Source organism: Opisthocomus hoazin, chromosome 1 (assembly GCF_030867145.1).
Source record: "Opisthocomus hoazin isolate bOpiHoa1 chromosome 1, bOpiHoa1.hap1, whole genome shotgun sequence".
NCBI classification, from domain to species: Eukaryota; Metazoa; Chordata; class Aves; order Opisthocomiformes; family Opisthocomidae; genus Opisthocomus; species Opisthocomus hoazin.
In genome coordinates, this window is record NC_134414.1 from 95881098 (window position 1) to 95901191 (window position 20094).

The window sequence follows — 20094 nt, forward strand, 5'->3', positions numbered from 1 at the left end:
TTCTCATCTCTGCTTTTTGCAGAGTAAAATATTCCAGCAAATGTATTCTCTTACTTAATTCACTATTTTGCACATTTGCAATCTTATTTTGTCTAAACCAAAGGCAATCCATTTCTCTCTCCCTAGAGACCTGGACACCTAATGAAATCTATCCCCACCATGTCTCCAAAGGTTAAAGACTTTTTCCCATTCTAGTAAGACGTGATCCTGAGAACAAAGTATGCAGGATAGACATCTCAAGCCAAGAAAGAGAAATCTAACTGCATTATTTTGCTTTTTTTTTAATTTATTTAATGAATGATTCTTATTTAATGAAAGATAGTATACTAATCAGTTCACTTATTTTAATCCTTATGTAGCAGATGAAAATCAGAGGAATTCGTAAGGGTACAACATTAAGCCGTGATCTGCTTCAACATGGAAAGTAGCTAGCATTCAGATATAATGATGGTGGTCACAGTATCACATCAGAACTAGGCAGATTTTGCAACTGATGTGTGTGAAGGAACAAAGCCTATCAACCAGTCAAGCACGCAAGCAAAACACAAGTTTGCCGTTCTGTTGTTCAGCAGAGCACTTAAACACATGGTCCAAGTCCTTCAGCAGAGAGGTCACAAACTGAAGTAACTGGACAAATCCTTTTCCAAATTTGAGTCTAGCTATGTGCTACCCAACAAATTTCTCATCCCACTTCAACATACTTACTCTTTCAGAGGAGGCTGTTAGTTACATAGAATAGTCAAGCTGAATTTACCTTCTTGCTACAGGAAAGTCCACTTTTTTCTTTAAAGTACCGGCAATGTCTGGCAAAACTAGCATTTTATTATTAACTGATTTAACTACTAACTGATTAAGAAGTACTTCTGTGATTACTGAAGGTATATATTTTTCTTTTACTGTTTAAAAAACCTTTGACAGTGATAGTTCACTATTTTTTTCTTTTTAAAAAAGTACAGACAGTGCTTTTTTTTTTTTTTTACTGAAATGCTTTGAGTTTATTGAATTGGGACAAAACATCTACCTATATAATGATGTTAACGTATAGGGAGACATTTTTTCCGTTGTTCATAACACATGAAATTGAGCAGAGCAGTTCAGAAACAGTACTGAATTTTGGAATTATACTTATTCAACATTTCAATGATTAATTACTTAAGAGAGAAAAGAGGGGGAAAGGAGGAGAAGGGAGGAGAGGGAGAGGAGAGGGAGAGGAGAGGAGTGCTAATTTCTTCACCCTTTTCAGTTCAAAATATTAGTCACTAATCTAACAATACAAAATTCTATTTGCAAAATATGTAATTGATCTGAATCTTCTTTTTCTCGTCCTCACCTCTTCCATTCGTTTGCTTTCGTCAAGAAACCAAAGGCCTGAACTAAACCCTTACTTCCATTGACATGGTCTGACAGCCTTCAGCAATGAGATGATGGGCTTGGTGGATGAGGGGAGAGCAATGGATATTATGTACCTCAATTTTAGTAGGTGTTTGAAGACTGTCTCTCAGCATCATCGTAGACAGGCTGATGAACTATGGCTTGAATGCGTGGACAGTAAGGGAGACTGGAAATTAGCTGAACATATGGGCCCAGAGGGTTGTGAAAAGTAGTATGCAGTTCAATAAAAGGAAGTGCCAGGTCCTGCTGGGGATGGGAGGAATAACCCCAGCCACCAGTACAGACCTGGGGTGGCTAGAAAATAGGTCTTCAGAGAAGGACTGTGGGGTCCTGGTAGACACCAAGTCGGACATGAGGTTGCAGTGTGCCCTTGCAGCAAACAAGGCCAACAGCGTCCTGGGTTGCATGAACCTGAGTGTTACCAACAGGTGATCCTTCCTGTTTACTCAGCCCTAGTGACACCATACCTGCATCCAGTACTGGGCTCCCCAGCATGAGAGAGACATGGGCATACTGGAGTGGGTCCAGTGAAGGGCCACAAGGATGATTAAGGGAGTGGAACACCTGACATGCAAAGAGAGGCAGAGAGAGTTGAGGCAGCCGGGAGAAGAGAAGGCTCAAGGGGATCTTATCAGTGTGTGTAAATACTTGATGGGAAGGAATACAGAGGGAACCCAAATCTTCTCGGTGATGCCCACTGACAGGGCAGGTGCCAATGGGAAACAAAATAAAACTCATCGGATTCCTTTTGAACAAGAAAGGTGCTTTTATAGTGGGAGAGCAATCACTGGCACAGGTTTCCCAGAGAGACTGTGGAGTCTCCGTCCCTGGAGATACTCAGAACCCGACTGGACACAGCCCTGAGCACCCTGCTCTCACTGATGCTGCTCTGGGGAGGGGTTTGGACTAGGCAATCTCCGGAGGTGCCTTCCGGACTCATCCTGTCTGTCAGTCTGTGACATGGACTTCAGATAAGGCTTGTGGTACGTCTCTCTGAAAAATTGATCAGAATTGGGGCAGATTCTTGTCCCTGTTAAAAACTTTTTTCTCATCCACACCGCTTCCTTTTCCATACATTGGTCCTGTCCTAAATATCTTGAAGATTACACCTGTGTGCATTTTATTTGCTTGTTTTTCTTGTTATGTTCTTGTTGCTACATGCAATCAGAGAAAAAATGGTCACAGATTTTCAAATGATCATAGAAGACCTAATCAAATGGTCATGTTTGGAGACCATATGTTACATCATTATGAGTTAGTTCATTGCTAAGTTGCCCTCTATCTGGTGAAGACAATGGATTTGGTTTTTATTTGCTTTTGAGTTGATATATGCAGTATGTAAGTAAAGCTTTCTTGGAAAGGGGAGTAAGGTATGCTATCAATTTTCGTTACTTTTATTATCATGTCAGAAGCTCCAGGCACAGAAAACATGCTGGAGGGAGGAAGAAAAGCAATTCTTACTCTGTGTATTCACCATCATGCATGTAGTGTGCATTTATGCAAGCATTATTACAGAAACTGAGTATGCTACAGGCAAGTATGACACTGCATATTACTTCTTTATTTTTAAGCAGTTTTCCGGAGACGTTTTCTAAGGGTGTTTTGTATTTAGAGATGGAACAGTCAATAGGTAATGAGCAGCTGATAGAATGCATTCATTTAGTCTTATTTCTAGAAAAACAACTTCAGTGAAAGTTTTGCCCCATTGTCTGTCATGAACAAGTTGTTAAGGAATCATTATTCTAACCTGCAATAAAAATTAATGTTTAATCTTGCTTTGTGTTCTTCTTAGAAGGATATGAGAATATTCTAGCTCTAGCTTTTTGGAAAGTATTGGATTGTGTGAAGTTTGATATTTTTTTTTTTTTTTTTCTATTTTCACCTCTTTTCCTGACTTGTAGAGCAAAGTAAAGAGGAAAGGCATTAAATTTACTCATAAATCATAGGAATGCCAGTTATATCTAGAATGAAGAAGTAATAGCTCATCTGTTCTGTCATTAATCTCACCTGTCTTTGTAGCTGCTATTAAAATGTCAACATTTGCTATCAATTACCCCAGCATCGTATTTGCAGTATTTCTCAATAGCTAAAATAAGAAATAGCAGTAGTATTTCAGGTAATGTAGTGCTGAAATTGTTAGAAAAAGTCTACCATAGTTGATACCTACAGAATTCCTGGAAATAACAGGAGGTTAAGGATCAGTAATCATAAAAGAAAAATCAGAAGAAATAGTTTGGATTATGGAAAAATTATCAGGTGTCAAGAGATTTAGTCTTTCTTTTATGCTGTGTTGCCTAAGATTCTGAATTATGGGACAGTGCCAGTTTTGTAAGGTTATTTTCTAATGTTAAGTGTAAGCATCAATATTTTCGTGAAAATTAGTATTTTTGAAGTTGTTAAAAAGAAGTCTTTAGCAATATTTTCTTGAAACTTAACATTCATCCCAATGAGGTAAAAGGTAGACATAAGGGATAAAAAAATATCCATGTCTGTTTGAAGTCAACCTGCGTTAATCCTACAATTTACTCATGACCGTGATTTCTTTGTGATTTGATTGTTTTATGTTTAATTTAAGCTATTACATAAAAGTGAAGCAAATCTGAGCAAAACTGTAGGAATAAAAATCAGTAAGTCTATTGTGATAGACTAATATCCTAAGACACCCCAAGATCCTTTTGCTCTGAGGAGCTAGTGCTGTTCGTATTAATGTCAGATGAAATATTGTAATCTGATTTCAGTGGAAATAGAATGGACCCCTCATTTTGAAAGGCCTCAAACACATTTTTTTATCACTCTATATAACTAGGTAGCAATTACAATAGCTCAAAGGAAAAAAACAGGCGTTCCTATATTCGCACTTCAGTATTATAGTAGGTTTTGTTTGCTTGTTTTTCAAGCTAGTAACAAGCATCAGAGTGTTCACTACAGGCTTTCCAATATAATAGAATTGTTTCATGTCCACCCCCATAGGTATGTTTAGTTCTGCAAAGAGAACATGAACAAACCTTTGCTGTATATTGTTTAAGCCTTGTCCAGAAACTGACATAGGTTTCTGTCATTTAGTATAGAAATGGTTTCTCTCCTCGAAATTAATTTATGTTCTTCAGGCAATGACTTTGTCTTGTCCATTACACTTTCTTAAGAAAACTGGATGTGCTGTAATTCTGCGTGGCAAAATGAGGCATGCATGTTTTGAAAGTAATTATCTTACTTCTTTGAGCATTACCATCTTTACATATGTTTGTCAGAGTCCAGTGCTCTCTGACCAGGTTCCTTTTGATGTTCCATGTGTGGAGGGATATCAAATTTACTTATATGAAGACAATTGATGTTAAACAGGTTTTCTGATTTAGTGTAACAATACAGAATATATTGTATAACACAATACAAATGCAAGTTACACTTAGGAAAATATAGCAATATACACACTTCAATCATAAATAGCAATGTGAGTCCCGTTGCCTGTCTCTATAACATGCTTACCATCACCATGCTGGGCACCCCCACTCAGCAAGAAAGCGTACGTGTGGGTTGAAGCCATAAAGCCAGCTTTAGCCTGCCGCTATCTTTGAAATTCTTTTGTTAGTTTTTCAGGTTCATGCTGTATGTTGGGCTCAGCCAGATGTTCACTCCCCCCCATGCTGGTCTAGCAAACTCAGGGAGACATTCACACTCTTCTAATGAACTCAGGGAGAAACATTTACACCACCAGTTGATCCACTCAACTGTTGATTGCTCTTTATCAATAACAAAGTTCACCTTCTGGTCCCCTTGGTGTTAAGTCAGCTTCTTTGCAACACTATGGTCAGCCAAAACCAGCATGATTTTCTGAGATTCATGGGCAGATCGCCTTGCCCTTCTCATCTGAGCCTTCTTCCATCATAGGAGGGTATTTGTCAGTCACAATGTTTTTACTAAAAGATCTTATTATCACAGAATCACAGAATGTTCGGGTTGGAAGGGACCTCTGTGGGTCATCTAGTCCAACCCCCCTGCTGAAACAGGGTCCCCTACAGCAGGCTGCACAGGACCTTGTCCAGGCGGGTCTTGAATATCTCCAGAGAAGGAGAGACTCCACAACCTCCCTGGGCAGCCTGTTCCAGTGCTCCGTCACCCTCAGAGGGAAGAAGTTCTTCCTCATGTGCAGAGCGAACTTCCTGTGCCTCAGTTTGTGCCCATTGCCCCTTGTCCTGTCGCTGGGCACCACTGAAAACAGTCTGGCCCCATCCTCATGACACCCACCCTTGAGATATTTATAAGCTTTTATTAGGTCCCCTCTCAGCCTTCTCTTCCTCAGGCTAAGCAAGGCCATCTCCCTCAGCCTTTCCTAATAGGAGAGATGTTCCAGTCCCCTCATCATCCTTGTAGCCCTCTGCTGGACTCTCTCCAGTAGCTCTTCATCTTTCTTGAACTGGGGAGCCCAGAACTGGACAAAGTACTCCAGATGGGGCCTCACTAGGTCAGAGTAGAGGGGAAGGAGAACCTCCCTTAACCTGCTGGCCACACTCTTCCTAATGCACCGCAGGATGCCGTTGGCCTTCTTGGCAGCCAGGGCACACTGCTGACTCATGGTCAGCTTGTCGTCCACCAGGACACCCAGGATGACAAGGTTGTCACATAACATTTTGCAGTTGACTTGAGTGAGTACAGGATTATATTTCAGGAACACGTACTTCTTATAAAGTCCAAAAACTGCCAGCTGCATTATATAAAATTGGATTCCTCAGTGTCTTGCTATAATACTTACGTTTTTGCCAGATGAACAAGACATTTAGATAGAAGAGTTAAAGTAAAAGGACATTGATTTAAATAACAGAAAACAAATTCTTTTGAATAAAATTCCTGTGTATATTTGAAAATAAAGCTGTAAGTTCTGTTGCTTTGTTGTGTAAACTTTTCAGAGGTCAGTGCTCTTCCATGGTATTTCCAAAAAAACGCTAATGGTTCTCAGAAAGGTACAGTAGCTTCTGTTTGTATCAGACTTGAGGACTTCAGTTGTAGATCCAGATGCAGTTCTTATATGGCTGTTGCAATGTAAGTGATGATTCTCCTCAAAACAAGCTTCTGATGCAGCGTATTCTTTCTCTTTCTTTTTTTCATTCTCTGTGCACAAAGATGTACACACCCATGCAGGTACATGTATAAAAATAGATAACCCAAAATATACTTCAGCTTGACTAGTGTTTGTTATATGTACTTCAGCTTGACTTATGCATATTATAAGTAAAAAAAATAATCTGTAATAGGAAAAAGAACTTAGAAATGTTTGTGAAAATTATTTAAACTTTCCATGTGACTTTATAAGAGTGAACTTAAGAAAAAGTTGATTTCATAGCTTTAAAGCATGCCTTTTTGCAACAATTGTCAGTCGATAATGTACTCTCTATGAGGATAAGCATTTAATATTTGTGAAAGAAATATTCTGTTAATGTAGTTTCTGACTGATGCATGTAGTTAGCATGTGCATCTGTGTGTGCATGTGTTTGCAAGTGTGTGTGAGCCTCTCCTTCCTTGAGGTTTCTCGTTATCCTGAAATAATGCAAGTTCTCTTTCCTTGTTTACCAAGAAGTCTGATGGTATCGAGCTATATCAGGATGTCATTGACTGCTTCTCTTCTCGTTGATGTAATTGGAACTAGGCTACAACAGATACTGTCAAGACACAAAGCACACATGCTAAAAAATACACATTCTATTTTCAGAACTTGTCTCTAATGGTGAGAATGTATAGTATTTCCTAATTATAGGATGAAACACTTAGCTTATTCCCCCTCTCTCTTTCTCATATAGTTTTTTGCTTCCCTTCACTTTTTATTCACTTCCATATCTAACATGCCTGCCCAGGCCTTCAGAGATGAGCAAAGAATGAAATAATCAACCTTCATTCTTACTGTTCTCTTTCTCTTCCTAATATTTTGCTCTATGGTAACTGGAAGTTAAGGTTCATTAGATAACCAGACAACTCAGGATGAAATCTTTGACCATTGATGCCACAATCAAACAATTAGCCTTTGCCAAAAAATCAGAAATCTAACATAGCGATGTCCCAAGTCAAAGTGTCAGCTTTTAGAGTTTCTTAGTTGAACCTGTGACATGATGATTCCTCTGAAAATAAGAAGAGTTCTGCGATACGTTTTCATCAACAGATTCTCTGATATAAATGCAAAAGAAATGGTGACCAGAAAATGTGTCATGCATGCAGAAGCCTCATGCATTTTATTACCAGAGCAATAAAGGCACATTTTCTGTGGTGTCACGTCTTAAATCTCATTACAGAATCATAAAACTATTAAGGTTTATGAAGACCTCTAAGATCATCAAGTCCAGCCATCATGTATCAGTATGATTAGTATTTCTGAATAAAAGTTAATTTTGATGCTCTGTTAAACATTGGAAAGCAGAACATCCCATCACACTTGTGAATTATGCCTGTGGTGATAGAATTTTTTACGTTAGTTTCCCTAACTTTGTAATTCTCAAGTAGTCCTAACAAATGCATGAGTTGTGAAACTACAGCATTTATTTCCCTTGTCAAAGGCAATCTCCAAGCCTGTGGCTGTAAAGGAGCGACCTCAGAAGCCCAAAGCCTCTAGCTGAGTCTGTCAACCTCAGCACTTCCGCGTTCTCTCATTAGAGACAACAGCCCCAGATCATGAGAGCCCCAGGCTTTAAAACACTTGAATTAACTTTTTTTTTTAGGATTCAGGGAAAATTTTGGCACCTTCTGTTATTGGGGCTTTCCAGTACTCTTGCCACAAGGGAGAGTCTGAAAGTTTTAGCTGGACAGAAAAGTCCTGAAAAACCCAGGAGCAGGGAATAGTGCGTGGATAGAGTGTATAACCTGAGATGTTTCCATGCAGCACTTTTTGTCAACTTAATTGACTGATAAAAAATTGTTAATAAATTGCTAGAGTCTGAGGGGTCATAGGTCAAGTGGACCTCAAGGCACCATTACTGTGAAACAGTAACAGATGGAAATTACCTGTCCTGGAAGCCTGCCAGAATTGTGATGATGGTGATGGGCAGGCACCTACTGTGAACAAATAGCTTGATAGCTGCCTAGATTTCACAAAATTTGCAATAAACAATGATGCTTTGGGAAGAAAAAGGATTCAGTATTTTGATGTTCAAAGACAACCTACTAAATTAATTCACACAGCCCTTCAAAAAAATGTTTATTAGTACTTGTGGAAAAACAACAGATAAAGCATTACTGTTGGCAAAGGCATCTAAAACTGTATCAATCTAATTTTTACATGAATGATTCCTTAGTTTGTTGGATAATTCCATCATTCTTCTAGACATAGACCAGAAGTGCTAGCAATTTTCAGTTAATTTTTGGAAAAAAACCCTAAGGTTAAAAAGTTATCTATTTGAAGCATCTTGAGAAGGTAAATGTTACTTCTACTTTCCTTACTTATTGCATGACCTTGATCTGTCTATTGAACAATATAATGTAATGTTTATCTTAAATGGGTAGATTTTTTAATAAAAAAATACATAATATCTCTGTGGCAAAGAGATATAAGATGAAAAATAATGAGAAATGAATAAAGCCTATATATCTTCATAAAGAAAACAATAATGGTGGGTTTTGCTTTATAAATTTGGATTGATACCATTGAAACTATGCAGTGACACAGGAGTGAATTTGCATATCATTGATGTAGCTCTCAAAGGGAAATTCCTATAAACAAAATAGTAACATCAGAGTTTGGAATATGCTGATAATTTTCTATGCTTCATCAGTCCTTTTAACAATAAACACTTCACCCCACTTAAGACACCACCCTGGAGGTATGACTGACCCTTGTAAGTGTGACAATGTGAAGATGCCATGGAGAGCAGCAGTGAACACAGTCATGACAATACGTGTAAGTGTTCTTTTTCTCTTTCATGTGACAATAGAATTGCAGAAAGAAAGTTTAAATACTTCTACTCTTGCAAAATTTTCTGTCACCTAAAGTTTCTGGAAATTTTTTCTGTAATTCACAGGATCCTTTGCTATATAGCTTCTCTCTATCAGTAGATTAAGTAATCAGTAAAAGGGCTTTGTGTTGTTGGGTTCAGGTTTTTATTTGTTTATTTTCTGATGTTGTTTTTGTCCAATTCCCGTGTGCTCATTAAAATCAAATCCTTTGCTTAGACCAACAAACATTCCAATTAAGAAGATAATAGTAAAGATAACGTGGGTTTGTGTCTTCTTAACTTCATTAATAACAGAAGATTAATTACAAGAGGTTGGGGAAAGGCATGTAATGCACGATATTTTGCAAAAACATATTACTCTGTTTTCCAAGCATTTGTCTGTAGATTGAGAGAAAGTCCTGTAATGGAATCTCTTTTCCAAGTATTTCTGTATTTTTGGTACCCTGACCCTAGAATTTGCACACCAAGACTTATGAAAATTTCTACTGAGCAGTGAAACCCAGCACTAGCACTGTCTGTTCCACCCTTTACTTCTGTGTGCACAGGCAAACTTTTGGTTGTACTGAAGGACATTAAAACATGAATTTACTGTCCTTCTTTCAATGGTACATATTCCCCCTTTCAACTGTACATCTCCCCCATTTCTGTTTTTCTTACCTTTTCAGTTAGACGGAAGACAGCTCTTAGATCTCTGTAATTCAGTCTTTGAGCATTGTGGTTTGTGGCAATTTATTTACTACTCTTGCTTCTGCTGTAAATCACTCTTGTTTTCTCTGGAATTTTTTGATCACTGAAGTTCAGTGAATGGATAAGGAATCCTAGGTTTTATAGTTATTTTTTAATTTTTTTTTTACTTATAGCCTGATACCAAGTCCTTCAAAATGAATGCAAATTTTGTCTATCAATTTTGGCATACTTTTCATATCCTTTCATGGCAACAACACTGAAGTTAAATTCAAAGAGTATCAATGGTCTTGCTTGCCATACAAAAGGTTAGGGTGCTTCATTACCCTACTAAGGTTTCACACCTGAATTAGGACCTAGAACATGCTACAGTGAATGCTGTCACATGTCATCTTTCTACATATTTGTTGCCTTTTTTGTCTAGTATTATTTCTTTCTTACACTGTTTTAGAGATAACTGATTGGTTGGCTGGACAGCTAGCATATATTTGTTTTTAATATATCACAAGCTTTTTTCCCACTAAACTTACTGTGGCAATAGGTAGGAGAAAACAGCAAAGCAAACATTCCTAAGCAGTGTCCCGAGGATATTGCTACTGTGTCAAAACCCAACTGACTGTTCAGCTTCTAAGGAAGTGAAGTTGTCACTGTCACAGAAAAAGGAGATAGAGAAGAATATTTGGTTTGCAATTGGTAGTCATGCTTCACAGGAAAGACTGAAGATATATATAGGGGATGCTCTAACTGCCTAAACTGGAGGGAGGTCCTAGGATCACTTCCATGAAAAAGTCAAATGTTGTCTGTAAGAAGTCATACACTTGCATGCATATTTAACGTTACTCTGCAGAGACCGTGGAAACTTCTCTTCACTGGACTGTGATATTACAGGGAATGCTTTAGTGAAACAAAATGCATACCTTTTAGAGTTGCTCTTCACAAATATGAATAATGAATTACTCTTCAGTACTTCATAATTCATAATTCCAAGAAATCTTTCGTAGTCATGTTAAATACAAAAAAGCTAAGATTCTCAGTGAAAAGAGGTGATGACAGCCTGTATTTTTCACGTTCAGCTATTTTACAAAAATCTATTAATTGCCTCTGTCAGCTATTAAAGCAAGTAAGCAAGATGCCCTCTGCACATCTATCAGGATGACTGACCTAATCAGGTTCAGCAAATTCAATGAGTATTTTGCTAAGCTTAATTAAAATTCAGCCCTGCGTTTGAGCAAGCCGCAGTGGTTTGGCAGACCTTCAAAGGGCTGTACTGCAGCACAACAATAAAAGCAATAAAAGCACACAATAACAATAAATATAATGCAAATGTTCCCATTATTCACAAGTCGGGTAGGAAGTTGCTCCTTTAAGTATTTTCTGCTTTCTGTGGTGATAAAATTAAAATCTGTGGATTTTCCATTTTCGATCTCTGCATTTGTTATTCCTATCAACATGCCATTTTAAGGTTCTAATGAGTTGAAATGAAAGAATTCTAACACTGAAGAACAATACTGTTTTTACTGAATTGCATACGGTTTTGTTTATTGTTCATGGATTAAAAGTTGCAAAATGGGACTTTTGCATTGGAGTGACAATGCTGTCAGACCCTTTGTAGGTAATACCTCAGCTCTACCAGTTGCTCCTTCAGGTATCTTCCTTTATCTACTGTTCTTGACTGTATGACCTCAGGCTTAGGTTTCTCCTAGCATTATGTAAATTAAAGTTCCTCAACATTAGATATGAAATGGAGCTTTCCCTGCAGGTACTTCAGTTTTGACTTGCAAACTAGAATTGTATGTCTTTAGAAATACTTGTTTTCTTTTGTTGCAAAATGCCTACTGTTCCCCACATATCTTATATGTATTTTGAATCTTATTCATCACCCCTCATGAAAAATGCTACTTAGATCATATTATTTCTTCAGAATTAGAATTTCTTTTTGAAGAATAATTTGTTATGGTCACTTTGAATAGCCAGGGCTCTGTATCAGAAATAATTTACAGAATACTCCGATGTCTTGTACTTCATGATAGTCCCATTATCCTTGTCCCATTAGCTTGGTAACATGGTATGTGTTACTGATATTTTAATATTATGTTTGCTTTCTTAGCAAACACTACACTGACAGTGAATCTTGGCTAAATATTTATATTCTTTTACTTCAAAAAGAGAACTTTTGGAACAGTTAAGCCATTCTTTATTTTCTGCATCAAAGTAAACTGACAACTATAGTAACAGATTATAGTAACAGATTTTTATAATACCATTGAGAGAGCAAACTTTGAAAAATAAAGCCACTTTTCAAAAACAAAAGAAAGCAAAAGAGGAGAAAAAAGAAAAAACTGAAGAAAATAGCCGTCACTATTGACCGATATTTCTAGGATCAAATTTTTGTGATAAGAAATAAACCTTGCGATAATTTAGAAAGAAAAATGGTGATTTAGAGATACAAAGTGATAGAAATATCACACAGGGGAAAGATATATTCCTAGTTTACGACATACTGTTCACTTTCATGTTTAGTAAACAATAAGAACAGTTTAAAAATAATTTTACATGGGAAGATTAAAAATTCTCATATAAATTTAAATTCTTTGACTGAGATTAAAAAAGCAGTTCATTAAAATAACTTAGCATGCTCCCAATAATACCGCTTTCACAAATAGAGAATAAAGTGGAGTCCTTATTTACATGAACTCTGTAAACCTTAACACAGCAGAACAAGTAAGCATGAAGCTTCTTCGCATTTCCATGGCAGAGGATGACCTATCTGCCATTTTTTCATTTGTATTTTCTGCAAATCTAATCTGGACTTTGTTAAATGAAAGCCTTTGCTTTTCTTAAATGAATTTGCAGAGCACAGATCTTTCACTAAATAACTGTTCAACTATCAGTCACTGGCCATTTCTGCCTTCCCCATTCGGCCTGACTGTTGTACAGTCTTAGGAATACTTCTGAAAACAGCTTGCAGTGGACATTTAGGACATTTCCAGTTAATGGCAAGAGGAATAAAATGGGATTGTGAGCTTGTGTTGGATTTTTTTTTTTATTATTTTGTTTTGAAGTGTAAGAAAGGATCTTGTTAAATGAGAAAAATGACTAAGCATCCAAGCTGCTAAGAGATTATGAGTACTGTTTACAAATTGTGACTAAACATTTAATGCAAATTAAATGTTTAATGCAAAAAACCTAAACATTTAATGCAAATTAAATGTTTAATGAAAAAAACTAAACATTTAATGCAAATTAAAAACTATACTTTATCATTCAGTATTTCTTCCACAAGTCATGACTAAGGGTGCAAAGTCATGTAAATCTTTAGAAATTAAGATTCTATTTTTCCTAAATTGCCTTCTGATAACAAGTTGAATTAATCACTGTCAGTAAAAGGATTACTTTATTGCAAGATTTTTCTTCATAAAAGTGAACACTAAAAAAGTCAGATTTTTAAAAATAAGTCATATCTCAGTTCACTTTATGCTTTGAGAAAAACATTAAATAAACTATGACTAACATTAAATATTAAAAATTTGCTATCATAAATTAGAATATTTTCACAGATTCTTATAGCTGTTTTTACATGTTTGTTTCAGAATTAACATAGGTCTAAAATAAGCTGTAATTTCCTTTTTCCCTGAGCACTGAAATATCCTTAGGTTGGATGCTCTGCTTGCTCAGTAACAGAACCACTTTCTATAAACATACATTAAATACATTATGATCAAATTTTAAAAGAATGCAGTTCAAAGAACTTGAGAAGAATTGTTCAAATAGCTTAGTGGCTTTAGCATGCCTCAGTAGTATGGAATGTCATGTTCCAGGCTAAAAATTCCTAATTCGTACTAGCAACTGTCTTTCTAAGCATGAAATTCTTGAGTCTATCTTGAAAGAGGATTTTTCTTAAGTAATTACAGCATCAGGACCCTGCCTTTTACAAGCCAACAAGGAGACGTTAGGGGAATTGAAGAATGGAGTTAGATCTAGTCTTTAATACAGATACAGTAAACCAGCCAGGTATGTACGTGTATGTAACATTTAAAGTGAGACAATTGCATTTAGTCAGACTTTGCTTACACAAGAATGTTGCAGCATACAAAGAGCAATGCCACTGATGGAGTTTCTTGAAGGTCTTTCCATATTGAGCCTTTCCCTTCTATTTGAGCTACAATTTATCTGAAGTTAAACGTCATTACTGTATATTTGCATTTAATTGTAAACAATGGAGGATTGCCTTGCTATACCAAACAAAATGTATCTGATATTTGAACTTAATCAGTCCCTCGCCTGCTGGCATTTGGGTGGGAGGCCTCTTGGAAATCCCAGACACACAACTCAGAAACCAGAACATTTTTTTCTTTTTTTTTTTTTTTTTTTCTCCTTTTTTCCTATTTCTTCCTTCACAACTCTTCTCTTTCCATATCTCTACTGAAAAAAAAAAAAATAAAAAGAAGAATCCTACTACTTTTTATCAATATGCATGAAGTTCTGTTTCTTAAAGATTTGCAGTCTTTCTTGAATCTTGTATTTCAGCCATCTTAGTGATACTATTTTATAGACTGATGTGCATACTTTTGAGATAGTAACGTCAAGTTGTTACTGTGATTCAAGCAGAGACAAGTATTTAGATCTTTACTTGCAGCCACATAGTTTTGTAGAATTGTTACATGTAAGTATGAATGTGAAAAAGTGAGAGGCACAAAATGCTACAAAGAACAAAATCTAACATAAGAAACCACACATTGTTTAGTTGTGCCTCTGTTAAGGGGCTGAATGCTGTGGGGTCTCACTACTGAGCTGTTCTGATGCCTCGCTTTTGTAATTATCCTTTCAACTTGAGCCTTTCTAATGTGGTATTATGAATAATTGCAGTACAATAGGTGCTGAGTCCATGATTAACAACTCACGTCTAAAGGATCTGTTGCAACTTGGGGCTGCTGATGCAGAATGAGCGTAAGAATAAGATGTTCCAAAGAATAAAATTAAATTAAGAGTAGAACTAATAAATGACTATACCATATATACATTTTCTTTCCTTGAACATTAGGTAACTGCATATCCTAAAAAAAAAAGGAAAAAAAAAAGCAGCAAATAAAGCTTTTGATGTGCAGGTAGCATTTATCAAAAATGCTGTACTAGCCACAGAAATTACTATTTTGTTTTCCATTTCAGTGCTCACAATTGCTTTGTTCTTTTTCTTTTTATGATTGCAGCAGCTGTCATCTTTAAAAGGTTGTTTTTTACCAATCAGATGTCCAGGGTTTCCACAGTAATTACATAAAACAGTATCTCTGCAAGCATTTTACCAGTTTGTAAAGTTTTTTCATTCTCTTTGTCTGCTTTCATAAAAACATTAGAAAAATTTCATAACTAGTGATGGTTTCTAACTCTTTGGGGTACATTTTTGTCTGGGATTAACATGTATAACTTCTTGCAGATTATAAAGAAAAACCAGCATAGGTTTTATGGCTGAATTTTGTTTTATTCTTAGGTATTATTTTAACTTTGTCTGAAGAGACCTGATTGGTAAATCTAAATTGGAAACTAAAGAAGAAATGGAGAAGAAATGAAGATTATTTGGTACCACGTCAAGTCTCTAATCTGACTCAGTGGGCTGGTGTGCCAGGTACCTGTGCCAGCACAAGGGAAGAAGCCAGATTTTGCCGTTCGGTCGATGCTGTAGATGTGGATCACCTTAAAACAACAGGGCAGCTACCGTCAGTAAGTTCTCAGAGCTGACTGACTGCAAGCAAATAGTGACCCACAGCTGGAATTAGTATAAATCACCAGTATAAGATAGCCAAAACATGAGAATTTGAATGACAGTTATTATAATTCTTGGTGCCTTTAATGTCCAGTATAATTCACAACTAATAGCTAAACATTCCAAGCTCCATCACGGTCCTGGGAGATGATTAACAGAAAACTGTTAGTACAGTAGTTTAATAATAGTTAATAATAGTTTAAGGTTTAAAGAAAAAGTGACAGCTGATGTGCAGAAGCTGAAAGTTGTTCCACTAGCATTCGCTGTTAAAACTGCAATTTATATTTTCTCTTATTTCTGAAATTACAAGAACAATAATGAACTGAACTCAGAACTGGACAAAAGAGATGATAGAAATTGTTCCCACAGCACTCACACATGATATAGGAAAGTCAGAAAGAGAGATGTGTGGTGAAAAACTCTGGCAGTCAGGGCCATGGATGCCTATTGTTTATAAGATTATTATTATTTTTATTATTTTTATTAAATCTTTTTCAAAATAAAATATGTGGGTGGTTGTGGGTGGTTTGGGGTTTGGGTTTATTTTTTTAGACAAAAAAAATCTGCATTTAGGTATAGTTAAAACAAAAGAATGCATGGCACCTGAAAACACAGCAATGGAAGAAATATCAGATAAAGATCATGAGTGAAGGAGTGCATAAGTACTTCAAGCACTTTGAGTATTTCGAGATCTACAGTATAAGCACTGGTGCTTGAGATTATTTTTATGGACTTCAGTAGAATCTACATCCCCTCTTAACATTCTGCTGTATATGCAGTACTCCATAGTTGCAACAAATCCCAAGGTGAAACAAAAAAACCCTGCAACCCTCTGTATTCGTTTTCATACAGCTCTGATGCTATGCTATATTCATATGTGTGAATCAGTTCAGCAGTACTTAGGAGCAATTTACAACTGTGCAGGCTGCCTGAGCTAAACCTACGTGTATGTTTATCATACATGTGTTGTGCACGTATCTCATATATGTGCATATGTATCATACATATGAGTATCTATCATGCATGTGCATATTTACCATGCATGTTTAATATATATGTGCATCATGCTGCATGTGTCTTCAGCTGTGCACGTGAGGCTTTACCCTACCTTCAGATGAATGACAATTTCTGATTTCTTGATGCACAACAATTTCTTAGTGCTTATTAAATTAGTAATTTTGTTCAGCTGCATGGTGGAATTTGACTAATATGTATTTCAGTGTATATTTAAATGTTCAATAGCTGTGAGCCTAAAAATCAGTGTTTCGTTTGGTGGAACCTGTTAGCTTAATGTAATCCAATATGTATTGCTTGAATCACTTAATAATGCCATGATTAATATTGATGATTTTCATTCCAGTTCCAATAATCTTAATATTTAAGAGTTAAGGGGATTGGGCAGAGAAAAGTTGTTATATTGCTTGCTTATTTTTCATCTGGTACTGTGGCAAGAAGCATAACAGCACTGTGGTACAAATAGTCTTAATGGGCAAAAATACGCGTTTTCTTCTTTTTTCTTTTAAACCTTATATGTTTGGCAGTGACCTGTGTATAGCTCATTTCACTTCTTTGTGTTATTTTTTTCTGTACTTTTGGGAATTACATTTTTCAGAGAACAAGAAAAAACAGAATTGTTTCACAATTAATTAAGTATGGCTTTAATCTTCACAGCTTTGGTGAAACACGTGGACATGTGCAGAAACAAGTTATTTCATAACCCTTGAAACCAAGAAAATGTCAAAGTAACTACATTCATTCGTCTTGTGCGTTCTGTTTAGTCTTAGCATCTCATGTTTTTACACCTGAAGACAAATGGCCAGACTGTTAGAATCACAGAATCACAGAATGGTAGGGGTTGGAAGGGACCTCTGTGAGTCATCTAGTCCAACCCTCCTGCCGAAGCAGGGTTACCTACAGTAGGCTGCACAGGACCTTGTCCAGGCGGTCTTGAATATCTCCAGAGAAGGGGACTCCACAGCCTCCCTGGGCAGCCTGTTCCAGTGCCCCGTCACCCTCAGAGGGAAGAAGTTCTTCCTCATGTTCAGACAGAACTTCCTGTGCCTCAGTTTGTGCCTATTACCCCTTGTCGCTGGGCACTACTGAAAAGAGTCTGGCCCCATCCGCCTGACACCCACCCTTGAGATATTTGTAAGCATTTATTAGGTCCCCTCTCAGCCTTCTCTTCTTCAGGCTGAACAAGCCCAGCTCTCTCAGCCTCTCCTCATAGGAGAGATGCTCCAGTCCCCTCACCATCCTTGTAGCCCTCCGCTGGACTCTCTCCAGTAGCTCTAATCCTATAAATTTCTCTTGGTTCATGTATTTAGGTAATATGTGTTGCTATGAGGTTCTGTGAGGCATTAGGTCTGTGGCCTTACGTGATAAGCAGCTAGAGAGCCATAAAAAAGGAATTTGTCTTCTTTCATGATTACATAATTTAGGATAAATTATTGTTTTGAAAAATCTTGCTGATTGAAGTGGATTTTGATATGTGAGATTAAAATTATACTGACAGTGATATCTGAATAGAAAAGTATCTGAAAACGGTATTTAAGCATTTATTCCCCACTAGTTTCACAAACTGGTGAGCTGGCACTTCTCCTTATGCTACTTTGTTTCTGAAGTTATTATTTTATTTTCCGTAATCTCTTTTAAATTTTAGTTAAATTAAGTAAGTTTAAAGTGTCTTTCAGTGTTACAGTCATGAGGAAAATATGCAAGAAGGAGGCAAGTAATGTGGCTGTTTTCATGCCACACCCAGTAAAAAAATCTATATGGCTAGAAGATTATATGATGAGATCCATGACTGGATTTTTATCAGGAGTATTAATATTACTATACAGTGCAAATCCTGCATATCTCCTCAGGCAATATAGAATCACCAGTCTTTATCTATGATCAGTCATGTAGGAATGTGCTTTGTATGCATAAATGTGAAGAAAGAGGCGATCTGTAACCTAGTGGATCTCACTGTCTTAAGCCACCAGATAACTCTTGCGCGCTAATGTGATGAGCTGATCCTCACAGTGGGTTTTGATCTGATCCTAAATACACTTCTGGGTTGTGAGATGTTAAAGTACATCTTGTTGGTGTGGGAAACCTAGAGAAACTGACTGTCAGTGATTTGTACAAGGCTACATGGTAAACAAGACAAAGGTAGAGCTCCTGAATCTCAGTCTCTTGATAGACTTGAGATTATGAACAATTATGAAATCATAATGCATTTTATTAAATTATTAATATTGTTAAGTATAATTCTGTTTGTATATTTAAAAAACAGTTTCTTAAATTTTAAGTTATACCAGTCCTTCAGTTACGGCCTCCTGATGTAACATAACTAGCTTGCGTGCAATAAAAAAAGTACCAGGCATAGAAATGCTGGATGCTTAACTATTTCAAATTAACAGCATTCAGACAGTGATTACCAGGAATTCATTTCATATTATATCTTTTATGTAGATTCAAAAAACATATGAGCAAACATTAGTTGGTTTATATGTAGAACTTCAGTTTTTGCTGAGGGAAGTTTTAGGAAAAGCTCTTCTGTCTCCTTTTGCCTTCCAATCTTCACTTAGTATTCTGTTCACATTAAATTTTAATTGCCACTTTATAGTTTACAAAGATGATTTGGAGCTGTAAAATACTACATTTTATTGCAGCAAGAGGAATATTTATCTGAACAGATACATTACTGTTACTGTAAAGAATGGGCCTATTTTACTTTATCAGCAACTAAGGGGAAGGTTAATAGCTGTGATGTATCTTTTACGTTGTGTGGGAAACATGGAGTGCTCTGCACTGTGAAGATTTAAAGCATGGAAACAAAAGTGTGTATTATTTCAAGCACTCACTTAACAGCAGACTGTAAACTTGGGAATTAACTTCAAAACGCCTAAATATGTTAAAACAACATTAAGACTGGAAAAGAAAATTATTTCTTCTCATGAATTCATACTTTTAAGCTTATGTGCTTGGGAAGGTCTTATAAATTTTCTGGATGTCCTAAACAAGTAAAGAGTATACATAAGAGGGACATTTTCAATATTTATTGTATTTCCATCTGTAATATAGCAGGAATCAGAAACAGGGTCATACAAAAATAATGTTCATTTTTTTTGAGAAAGATTCGGTACCTGCGGAAAGGATATCATCATCCTTTAACATACTATTGGGAAGTCCAATCTGTTAAGCAAGAAGGGCCGGATCCCAGATTATGGCTACATGAATACAGTGATAAAGAAGAGGCATGAGGGAGATATTCAGCTCTTGGGTTTCCCATCCTTCCTGTCCTGTAGCCAAAAGGTAACAGAATGGGCGACATCCTATCCCACTGAG

General features: G+C 36.5%; 1 protein-coding gene across 2 annotated transcripts in view; it reads left to right on the plus strand.

Moving 5' to 3' along the window:
* Positions 1-20094, plus strand: part of IL1RAPL1 (interleukin 1 receptor accessory protein like 1) — an 808300-nt gene that overhangs the window by 208680 nt on the left and 579526 nt on the right. The window contains exon 1 of one of the 2 annotated variants that reach the window (XM_075429954.1): positions 9225-9265. The exons of the other annotated variant lie outside the window; for it this stretch is intronic. Coding sequence (XP_075286069.1) covers positions 9229-9265 — 37 coding nt within the window. The 5' untranslated portion in view covers positions 9225-9228. Of the gene's footprint in view, positions 1-9224; positions 9266-20094 lie in introns of those variants that run through there. 2 annotated transcript variants of the gene reach the window in all.